The sequence below is a fragment of the Argentina anserina genome, chromosome 1 (genome assembly GCF_933775445.1).
Source record: "Argentina anserina chromosome 1, drPotAnse1.1, whole genome shotgun sequence".
Taxonomy (NCBI): Eukaryota; Viridiplantae; Streptophyta; class Magnoliopsida; order Rosales; family Rosaceae; genus Argentina; species Argentina anserina.
Window position 1 is genome coordinate 1,682,412 of NC_065872.1, and position 11,261 is coordinate 1,693,672.

At 37.3% G+C, this 11,261-nt stretch overlaps 2 protein-coding genes across 3 annotated transcripts; one reads left to right on the plus strand and one right to left on the minus strand.

Moving 5' to 3' along the window:
• The first annotated feature begins 5,023 nt into the window (after window positions 1–5,023).
• LOC126792872 (uncharacterized) lies at window positions 5,024–6,670 on the plus strand. Its single transcript, XM_050519374.1, has one exon. It carries the CDS (start codon window positions 5,024–5,026, stop codon window positions 6,668–6,670), a length of 1,647 nt encoding a protein of 548 aa, XP_050375331.1.
• A 2,169-nt stretch (window positions 6,671–8,839) lies between these two features.
• Window positions 8,840–10,543, minus strand: LOC126795572 (RNA-binding protein involved in heterochromatin assembly dri1). Of its 2 annotated transcripts, XM_050522393.1 has the most exons (4): window positions 10,261–10,543; window positions 9,572–9,895; window positions 9,195–9,265; window positions 8,840–9,110 (listed from the first exon to the last, which is right to left on the minus strand). In XM_050522393.1, exons 1-4 carry the CDS (start codon window positions 10,422–10,424, stop codon window positions 9,103–9,105), a joined length of 567 nt encoding a protein of 188 aa, XP_050378350.1. In that variant the 5' UTR covers window positions 10,425–10,543; the 3' UTR covers window positions 8,840–9,102. The 2 variants fall into 2 exon arrangements, with proteins under 2 accessions (XP_050378350.1, XP_050378344.1); XM_050522387.1 differs by having other exon boundaries at window positions 8,840–9,265.
• Window positions 10,544–11,261: the final 718 nt, after the last annotated feature.

Consider the following 11,261-nt stretch of genomic DNA (forward strand, 5'->3'; position numbering starts at 1 on the left):
ATTTTTGTTTTGTTTATGAATGGAGGTTTCTTTGATTTTTTTATAAAAAAACTAAATATAATATATGTACCAAAACAAAAGGCACAACGGTGGGGTGATTCGAATCTAAAAACTGAAGTACGATAAGATAAGAGCCTAACCACTGCTCCAAGTCCACACAATTAAAGGGTTTGTATATATAGCATATTTAAGCTCACGACCTAGAGAGCCCGTGCCACCAATTTAGCCGTTACAACATTCATCATTACAAAAATCTTCCCACTTTGAAAATCCCCAATTCTATTCAAACCCTAATTATCTAAAAATCCTCAAATTGACTTGCAGTGGTGAAACACAAGAGACCATCACCAGATCCCCTATGGTAGATAATTATCACTACTGCAATTCCAATTCCCCAATTATCGATTGTGGGAGATTCAAACTCTCACCCCCACCAGAGCCCCTATGGCAGATAATTATCGCTCTAGCCAACCGAACAGACATTAGATAGAAGTACTAGTGGTTTGGGTTGACAGGAAATTAGTCAATCCATGGTTGAGACATCTGAACGCCAATTGTTGGTTGAGGTACTTTAGCATCGTGTTGATTATCATATTGGATCGTGCAAGATGCAATATTGGATCTTGTTGATTATCATATTGATTGGCTTTGTGGAAAATTGAATGTGTTTGTAATCTTTGACCCTCATACTCATTGTAATCTTTATCGTTCCAGTTTTTTATAATGAATATTTTATTATATATGTCTTTCCAGTCTTTGACACTCATACATTTTTCGTTTTACAAATGGATGTTTTTTTAATTTTTCGTATAAAAAAACTAAATATAATATAAGTACCAAAACAAAATCCACGACGGTAGGGTGATTCGAACCCAAAACCTGAAGTACGATAAGATGAGAGCACAACCACTGCTCCAAGCCCACACAATTAAACGGTTTGTATATAGAGCCTATTTAAACTCGCGACCTAGAGAGCCTGTGTAACCAATTTAGCCGTTACAACATTAATTCGTCATTCCAAAACTCCTCTCACTATGAAAATCCCTAATTCTCTTCAAACCTTAATTTTCTGAAAATCCTCAAATTGACCCACAAATGGTGAAACGTTGTGGGAGATTCCAACCCTCACCCCATCGGAGCCCCTCTAGCATATAATCATCACTTTAGCTGACCGCAACAAACTTTGGATCGAAGCACCGACGGTTTGGGTCAACAAAAACTTACTCCATCCGCGATTGAGACATCTGAACACCAACGTAGTTGTTGGCTAAGGTATTTTTCCATCGTGTTGATTATCATATTGGATCGTGTGCACGATGCAATCTTGGATCTTGTTGATTATCATATTGATTGAATTTGTGGAAATTTGATTGTGTTTGTAATCTTTGACCCTTATATTCATTGTAATTTTTGTCTTTCCAGGTTTTGATAATGGATATTTCATTATATATGTATTTCTGGTCTTTGACCCTCTTGTATGTTTCGTTTATGAATGTTTTAGTATAAAAAAAACTAAATATAATATAAGTACCAAAACAAAACACATGACAATAGGGTGATTCGAACCCAAAAACTGAAGTACGTTAAGATGAGAGCCCAACCACTGCACCAAGCCTACACGATTAAAGAGTTTGTAGATAGAGCCTACAAAATTAATGCAAGTGATGTATGATTAATCACCAAACAGAAGAACAAAAAATAGATAGATAGTAGGATTACAATACAAAAAAGTGGTTAGAGCACAAAGCAACTGAGTGTGAAGGGTGCTACATTACAGTCTTAGCTGGTATGGTACTTGAATTTGCGAGGATAATGGAACTAGACAGTGAAACAATTCTTCATGTCCATGTGCACCTTGGAGATATTAAATTTAAATTGAACTGGCAGGACAACACCGTGTATGGTATAGATACCACACGGCTTCTTTGTGCTCTCTCTCGTTCAGGTGGTGACAAGGCAAACGAGGTTACCCCTAGATGGAACAAACAATAATCCACTGGTTCACGCTCAGCCGATAGAGTCATCTCCACTATTTCAATGAGACTTTCCGCATTTTCATCCATGGACTTAAGATGAACCACTAGTTTAGTCCAGTAGCCAGGTTCAATGGAAAACAGTAACTTGTTGATGTTACTGTGTTCGACCACTAGAGCTTGGCTTTGGCTTTTCTTATAATCTTCATCATTCAATTATTACTTTATGATGGTTGCCTTCTTGGGTGTATTTTTAGAACTAATCGGATCAGCAAGCTTTCCATTATTGTAAATTCATAGATTAGTTCTTTTTTGATTATAAACTAAGATCAACAATCTTTCCATTATTCCAAATTCCTGGATTAGTTCTCTATTGATTGTGAACGAAGCTCCATGTACATTTAGGATATTTAATGTCATTTAGGGGAAGTTTGCTGCGTTGGATTACCCTGGCAGGGCTTAATTTCTTATCTCAGCCCACTCTCCTTAAACCCAACTTATTTTACTCAAGACCTGACCCATGTTTGGTGGAATATGTGCTCATGTGGATCTTGGACTAATGGCTGCATCTGCAACAGGAGTGAAGACAAGAACACAAGAAGAAGTTCAAACTGCATTAATTTAATTACTTTGCCAGAAAAGTAAAAGCTACATACAACAAAAATTGATGAAAAAACCAATAAATTGATCAAACTGCTCCTAATTAACATTCAATACATAATCAGAAGAGTTCACAAACTAACTAGTAACTGTATAATCAACAAACTTCTCTACATTCTTGTTAGAAGTAACTGCGGAGTTCGAATCACAGGCTTCACTTTTGTTGTTGGAGGATTGCTCATCTTTGGTAGTTGAGTTAGTTACACTACTCCGGTCTATCGACGCCAGGCAGTTGCAAACTCTGAACAACAACCAAGACGAATCTGGCCGGTGAAGCTAGTGAGCAAGGCGAGCATCCAGAGCAGCATTCCACGACCATTCGCTCTTAAGCTTGTAATGAATTGCAGGACGACGGAGATCCCGCCGCCTCCAAAGACCCTTGGAGAGGAGCAGTGCCGGCCCTGGGGGTAAGCCCAAGAGGCATGGGCCTAGAGCCCCAAATTTTTGAGGGCCCAATTTTTTTTTATAGTATATATAATGAAAAGAAAAACAAAAAGGATCTGGTTTAGTTTTCGGCCTTTTGCGTTTCATCTCCTCTCACCTTTTCGGCTTTTCATAGTTGTGTGCCCACTGCCCAGGCTCCATCAGTTGTCTTCATTGATGAGTTGGATACTGTTGGAAGGGAGCATGGTTTGATCAAGGGTTCTGGTGGACAAGATTCCAAGATCATGATGTTACTCTTAACTAGGTTGGTTATAAACGAATGATTGAACTTTTTACTCATTTTTTTATTTTATTTATATTTTGTAGCTAATAGCTTAAAATTGTTGAATGGTATCTTGTTGCTCCAGCTCCTTGTTTGCTCGGATGGATTTGAAGGAATGGGGAAAGTCATCACTATTGCTTCCACAAATAGACCAGACATTTTAGATCCAGCCCTAGTCAGACCTGGACGTTTTGATCAGAAGATATTTATTTTCTTACAAGGTAAATACTTTCTCAATTATTTCTTGTTTTCAATACTTTAATTTCATAAGATTGGACATTGCTTTAATTGAAATTGTGAATACAGTAAATCCTAACATAGTACTGTGTTTTCTAAAAGTTTGGAAATGTAAGAATGGATTGAATGCTTATTATGGTTTGTAATTTTACATAATTATTAGATATCTATTCTCTCTAATGATTTGCTATTGATTTGCTATTTTTCGTTTAACAATGATGAATATCGTCTTATTAACTATTGATCATAACTCATAAGTTATAATTGGATGAGTAATATTAATCAATTGGAAAGTTATAATGTTAGATCAGTTAGTTTGTTTGGTTTGCATAAGTGTCATATATATTGAGTTATTTGAGTAGTCTTATTAAGTTATTATCTTTTTGTATTTTTGAATCAGATTGCTATATAATGGCTCCAAATAGAATTAAAAGTCAACTATCAGGGTCTCAAAAAAAAAAAAGAGGAGGCAACAAAGAGCTGCATTAGATCAACGTGAAGCCGGATCTTTCAAGAGGTTTCTTGAGAGAAAAACTAAACAAGTGCACACTGATACTAATGTGAATATATATGACAATGAGAATGAGCAGGAGAACAATGAGACTGAGCATGAGAACAATCAGAATGAGAATGTTGATGGTAGTGGTAACATGGACAAGCCAAATCTTTTAGAGAATGAGGAACAAATAGTTATAGCTGAAGATGATCAACAAGATGCATGTGATGATATTAATATGCAAGAGGAAGAAAGAAATTATACTGAACATGTTCAACAAGATGCAAGAGGTAATAGTGATATGGAAGATGCAGGTGAAAATATTGATATGCAAGAGGAAGATGATCAACATGGTTCAAGTGCAACATTTGATTTCTCATTCGATATTGATGATCTAGGAAATTGGGAGAAGATGGAACATAATTCCAGAGATTTTATAGTTGAAAGAGGTCCTAAAAGAGAAAGTAATTTCACCTATCCAGATGATCACAAGGGGAGACGTTTTAGTTCTAATCATTATTATCGTGTCTTACCTAATGGTGAAAAGAAGAACATGAGGTGGTTGGTGTACTCGATTTCTTTGGACAAGGTATTTTGTTTTTGTTGCAAATTGTTCAGGAAAGATCATAACAAGACTTTGTTGGGCCAACTTGGTAATGAAGGACTGAATGATTGGAAAAATGTTAGGGCAAGACTTGCAAGCCATGAAAGAAATAAGCATCACCTCAGTTGCTTTACTAGCTGGATTGAATTGGAAATAAGATTGAAAAAGAATGCAACAATTGATCAGGGGTTGGAAGAACAAATCAAGAAGGAGATAGAGCATTGGAGACAAGTACTACTGAGGATCCTAGCAGTTGTGAAAAGTCTTGCCAAAAATAATTTGCCATTTCGTGGGAATAATGAGAAACTGTGTGAAGAGAACAATGGAGTTTTTTACAAGTGATTGAGATGATCTCTGAGTTTGATCCAGTGATGCATGAACATGTTAGACGTGTTTTGAAGAAAGAAACTCATTACCATTACTTGAGTCACAAGATCCAAAACGAAATGATTCAGCTCCTAGCAAATGAGGTGAAAGCTTCTATTGTTGCAACTATTAAAGAAGCAAAGTATTTTTCTGTTATACTTGATTGCACTCCAGATGCTATTCATGAGGAGCAAATGTCTCTTATTGGCCGATGTGTAGATGTTACAGCAAGTCCTATTGTGGTGAGAGAATTCTTTTTGGGATTTTTGAAGGTGAATGATACAACAGGACTTGGACTATTTAATGAGCTTACAAATGCACTTGACAGTCATACACTTAATATTGGTGATATACGAGGACAAGGATATGACAACGGATCTAACATGAGAGGAAAGCACAAGGGTGTTCAGAGTAGACTTCTAGAGGTAAATTCTAGAGCATTTTTTACACCTTGTGGTTGTCATAGCTTGAACCTTGCAATATGTGATATGGTTAACTGTAATCCTAAAGCTGATTATTTTTTCGGAGTGGTACAACAGATATATTCATTCTTCTCATCTTCGACAAAGCGATGGCATGTTTTTAGGGATTATGTGGATGGGCTCAGTCTTAAACCATTGTCTGAAACACGATGGGAGAGTCGTGTTGATAGTGTGAAAGCATTTAGATATCAAGCTCCTAAAATAAGAGATGCTTTAAAGTGCTTGGAAAAAGATGGTGATGATTCTAAAACAAGGTCTACTGCTCAATGCATGGCAACATATGAAATGGATTTTGAATTCTTGTTGGGGATGGTTATTTGGTATGATTTGTTGCATGCTATCAATATTGTGAGTAAATTTCTCCAAACTGAAGACATGCATATTGATGTTGCTATTGAAGAATTGGAGAAACTTATGTCATTTATCCAAAAGTACAGAGAAACTGGATTTGATGAGGCCTTAGTTATAGCTAAAGAAATTGCAAGTGAGATGGAAATTGAAGTTGCATTTCGTGAAAAAAGAAATACTCGAAAAAAAAGGCATTTTGATGAAAGTGATAGTGAAGATGAGGTGACACCATCAGCGTTAGAATCATTCAAGGTCAGTTACTTTCTTTGTACAATTGATCAAGCATTTTCTTCACTTCAAAGTAGGTTTGAGCAATTTAAGAAATATGAAGAAGATTTTGGATTTTTATTCAAGTTGGAGAAATTGAAATATGTAGATAATAATAGTTTGAGGGACTATTGTATGAATCTTGAAAAATTGTTAACAGATGGTGATGTCTCTGATGTTAATGGAAGTGACTTATTCGATGAATTGAACTACTTAAGAAGAGCTATACCAAAAGAAGCAAAGAGGGCAGTTGATGTATTGAACTATTTGAAGCAAAGGGATGAGTGTTACCCAAATGCTTGGGTTGCTTACAGAATTCTACTAACCATACATGTTATTGTTGCCTCTGCTGAGAGAAGTTTTTCAAAATTAAAGTTGATCAAATCCTATCTTCGGTCAACTATGTCACATGAAAGATTGAACGGTCTAGCTTTGTTGTCAATTGAAAAAGATTTGGCTCACAAGCTTGATTATTCAAGCTTAATTGAAACTTTTGCAGCAAAAAATGCAAGAAGAGTCATTTTTCAATAATCAGGTACTGTTTTTTTTTTGTAATTGTAAGATTTTTATTTGAACTAAGAAATTATATTGTTAAGTCATAGTGATAATTGTTCTTTTTTTTTCAATTTTCTTTATCATATGTTAGTTGAAGAAGATTGTTTTTTTATTTAAGGGGCCCAAAATTTTATGTCGCCTATAGCACTTAAAATGTCAGGGCCGGCCCTGGAGGGGAGTATCGCATGCCATAGGGACGCCGCATGCTGAGCCTAGCTGGCAGGCGGTGTTGTAGTAGTGGCGGCCACGAGTGTCACTAGAGAAGCTCTTAGCAAGGGGTGAGAAATCAGCTGTGTTTGGACAATCTGGGAGTGGTGAATCACGGCAGGGCCATGGGAGAAAGTCGAGAGGGAGCTGAGAATCCAAGTTTTTCGGCGCGCACAAAGAAATCCGAGCATCACCGGATTGAAGAAAGAGATGGACTTGATGGGTGACAGTGAGAGACTTGATGGGAGGCGGTGATGGGAGACGACGAGAAGAAGAAGAAGAGTTCTGCGTAAAAGATAAAAGAAGAAGAACGAGATTTGGGCTTCGATAGCCATAAGGTTTTTGGGGTTGCTGTGTAATACCAGTTTTTCTCGTTTTTGGGACTCCTCTAGCAGGCTCAGCAGAGTCTCATGTTTGGTAGTAGCCCATGTACCAAACAAACATGCCCTTAGTTCATATAATTAATGAGAAAGAGTTATGAAAGTTTGTATGTTTGATGGACTTGAAGCAAAGATTTCACTTCTCTTATTTAATTTTTCATATTGTTCGTTTCTTTGATCAGAACAGAAAGAAAATTTGTTCTATGTTTCCTTCAAAGTTGAAAGACATTTTCTGCTGCATTGTTCTGTATCATATCCTCAAATATAAAACCACAACCCGTTTCAACTCAAAACAATGGTTTGGGCCTTAAATGGCATATAATCAGTCGACAACAAGCTTCGATGTTCTATGCGATGACTGGCTGAAAACCTTATATAATTACAAGAAGCATAATGCCATAGAAACCCAATTTGACGGCACATCGTTGCTTCAAGCAATTGAGATATAGGAGAGAGTAACAGAACGATAGATAAGTCCCAGGTTCCTTTGCAGATGAACTCTCTCCGATCACCTGTACGTACTGCCTCCACCTCCGCGCCACTTTTTCATCGGTCTCCGATCTCGGCTCCGGCGTTCTCCTCCTCCACGACTCCACGTAGCAGGTTCGTTTACCAACTTCTTCCGTTAACATGTATGCATTATTGCGACTGATCCCAGAAAACATTTGATTTAAATAATTAAATCCCACTAACTCATTTGTTTGATCACTTCTAAAGTTTACTTATTTCTATATCATGTGTTCGATCTCCCTTTTGCATGTACTCGTTAGGCTCTGTTGGAACACTTAATTGACATTTGATCAGTTCTACTTGATGATGAGTTATACTTGTTGCACCCAGAATCTTACATAAGCTAAGTAATAAGATGTAGGCCGGGGAAACAAACCATACTATTTTGATGAGCTCCATTTGACAGTGGTATATAGCTCTGTTGATTTAGAGGTCAATGAAGGGAACCTGAAAACTAATATGCTCATGAAGTTTTAGGCCCTAGTTGGGAGTTGAAACTTTTATCCAAATTTAGAAAGGGCATTATGGTGTTAGAATCCAATGATAACTCCTCTTTTCTAGCTATTGCCCATGATGTTCAGTTTAGGGTGAGTTTGTGTGCTTTGTTTGCCATCAAATGAAATGCAAGAGATATGGAGGGAAAAGTTGATTTTGACTTGCTTTGAACTTCTGATATATGCATCTATGCTTTATTGAAGCGCTCAAGCTCAGCATCTGGTTCTTATCTGCATAATTATTGGTTGCTCGGATATTTGATGCTTAAAGGGATTGTAAATTATTGCAGTGTCAGAAGGCTCTGTCATATAAAGAGAACAACTCAGAGATTCTTCGAATCCAATATCTGTTTTCCTTTTCTGGGCTATTTTCTTGTTGTTTTGAATCTAGAACTCTAGTTAACGGTCCAACTTCAATTTTCTGTTGATCTTTGTAACCTCTACGTGGGTTGACCATGTCGTAAAGTAGTCTTGAATTATCAATTCTGTATGTTCCCCACCCACACACACAAACCCTGAGTGAAAGTTGATAGAAGTTGCAAAAAACTAAGTAACTCCATTAATGTAAAACACAGAGAGTAGAAGAGAAATCCTAGTTCAGTTGCACCTTGCAACATAATCAGAACCCCTCCCTGATACAGTTGTATGATTGAGAAAATGTGCCTTCAACCACGATCAACCTAATCTTATTTATCTCAGAAGAAAAGTGTTTTTTTTTTGGGGGGGGGGGGAATTTAATTGACAGATTTAAGAACGGATCCGAGATGTTGGAGTCTTCTGCACCTCATTTCCTTAAACATCAGCATCTGATTATGCATTACAGACCTGCGACCAAGCAACATTTACAATCATAATCTGAGTCACTTAGTTGTGTTGGGAAACTAATGAATTTTGAAAACTAGTACATACCGTAGTCCTTTGGAGTTTTGCATTTAAAACATTCCTGTCGGTTAGCATAATTGTGCACTCCACATCCAACTCTGTGCACAATGAAAATGCCATAACAATTAGGAAACTGAAGAGAAATGACAGCATTTTATAGAACTAGAAGTACATATTATTTGAGTGAAATGTAATATTGAAGTTAAAGAAGGATAATGCTATAGCTGTAGCAAAATATGGTGAAACAATGGGGCTAGCTGTTTTGCAATATGCAGTTTCAGTAGGAACTGCTAACTTCTAGTCTAGCTCTAGGTTCTATATTATCTAATAGAATATGCATGCCAGTTAATATTGAAAAAAAAAAGTTAATTTTGAAATATTATCAATTTCTAGATGTAAGTTACCTAGTGCAAATCCAGTCACCAGCTTTCCATCCTGGTGGTGCACTGCCATCAGATCCACAGCCTCCGGAAGCCATCATGTTGTACCCACCACCGTAGTCATTTCTAAATGCAGCACATCTAAAGCAATTTGGTCTCTGTGCATAGTTGTGAGCTCCACAATTGCAAAACCAGTCCCCTGCCAATACTTCTGTTCTGTTGCATGCATATGTCGAGGGATCAGGGCCACCATACTTAGGATACCCACAAAGTTGACATGCTTCCCGCTTTTTAAAGTTCGTGTGCTGGCATGCACCACACATCCAGTCTCCTCCTGCCCAGCTCATTCTTCATGTGTATGCAATGAATAAGAGAGTTAGCATGTGATAAGCCAACATTTTTAAAATTTTCATTTTATGTGATTAGCAGTCTATTGAGAGGCTTCATCAGATCATCTAGGTAAACCAGAGAAGATGTATTGCTTCTGTGATCGCTGAGGTAGCCACGAAAGAACTAAAACAGTATTTCGTATACGGTAGGGATGCTAATTCTGCTAACTCATCAGTTCTTTGAGGGATGAAATATTTTCTGCAGCGCTCGGGTCTTATTTTTATTTTATTTTCATATATAACATTAACCGCTTTAGGACTTTCAAACAAAGGGAATGATCTGAATTCGAGAACAGAAAGCAGAAGGAAAGAGGTAGAGCTCACCTGAGGATTGTAAGGACTTCGAATACAAAAGAATTGGGGATGTAGTAGCTCTGGTTGAACTGCGCCTGCTGTAGAAGAATACTACTTTGTCGATGAGTTGTTCTTGTTGTTCGGGTTGGGATGTTTATATAGTACTTGTTCAAGGCTAGATGTGTGGGGGCCATGGATGTTCTGGTTTTATTCTCTGGCTTTCTGCATATAGGTTTTCCTAAATATGCATAGATGATTCCTTAAGATTGTTCCTTCATGTATATTTGAGGAGTCTTTACTCAACTAGTAAATTCAGTTTCTTTCACTACTGTTGAGAGTTAGAAGAGCAGTATGGCAAGTGGGTTTCTAAAGGTGGTGGGCAGAACTAGCCAGTTGAGTTCATGCATACGCATAATTTTTCCCAATAAAATCCACATCTGACCCCTACCCCTGCCTTATCTTTACATTATTCTTCATGCATTATTGCCAAAAAAACACTTGAAACTATTATTCTTCTTGTCAGTATGAAGGTGTTATGAGGGGAAGCCGCTACTTGAAAGTTGAAAGAGGCCCATAGAATATATCTTCCCTGTTTATGTTTTATGTCAAAAGGACTACGTACAATCTGATTGTGTAAGTTATCTGATCACCCTTCTGTATTGCTTAACCTGTACTTGTTACATCAGTTATTGTATGATCATCTATTGAGCGACTAACACCGCATGATTGCCACCGCTGTGATCGGAAGATATTATTTGGTTTATGGGATCACCGTTGTGTAACTCTATACATCAATTACTAGGAAGATATGGTCCTGCAGAGTTAGCTTTTTTCTCCTTTCACATCTCTAATTAACATTTGATTTCTCGTGGGGAGTTGATATTAATGTTTACATGAACACACACATCACACGCCAAGATTGCTTCTCAGTGCTTCACTTCCAGTTTCTGCATACACCTTCCCTGAGTAGTTCATGCAGATGTGGGTCATGTTAACTGGAGGTAGAGAGGAACTTTTCTACTAGTTTTACT

Bases quoted from the DNA above. Each gene is read 5' to 3' on its own strand.
- LOC126792872 (XM_050519374.1), top strand. From the start codon at position 5,024: ATGATCTCTGAGTTTGATCCAGTGATGCATGAACATGTTAGACGTGTT.
- LOC126795572 (XM_050522387.1), bottom strand. From the start codon at position 10,424: ATGGCCCCCACACATCTAGCCTTGAACAAGTACTATATAAACATCCCA. The intron at 9,896-10,260 runs GTGAGCTCTACC...ATACACATGAAG, and splicing joins GAAGTCCTTACAATCCTCAG to AATGAGCTGGGCAGGAGGAG. The intron at 9,266-9,571 runs GTAACTTACATC...CATTGTGCACAG, and splicing joins GGTGACTGGATTTGCACTAG to AGTTGGATGTGGAGTGCACA.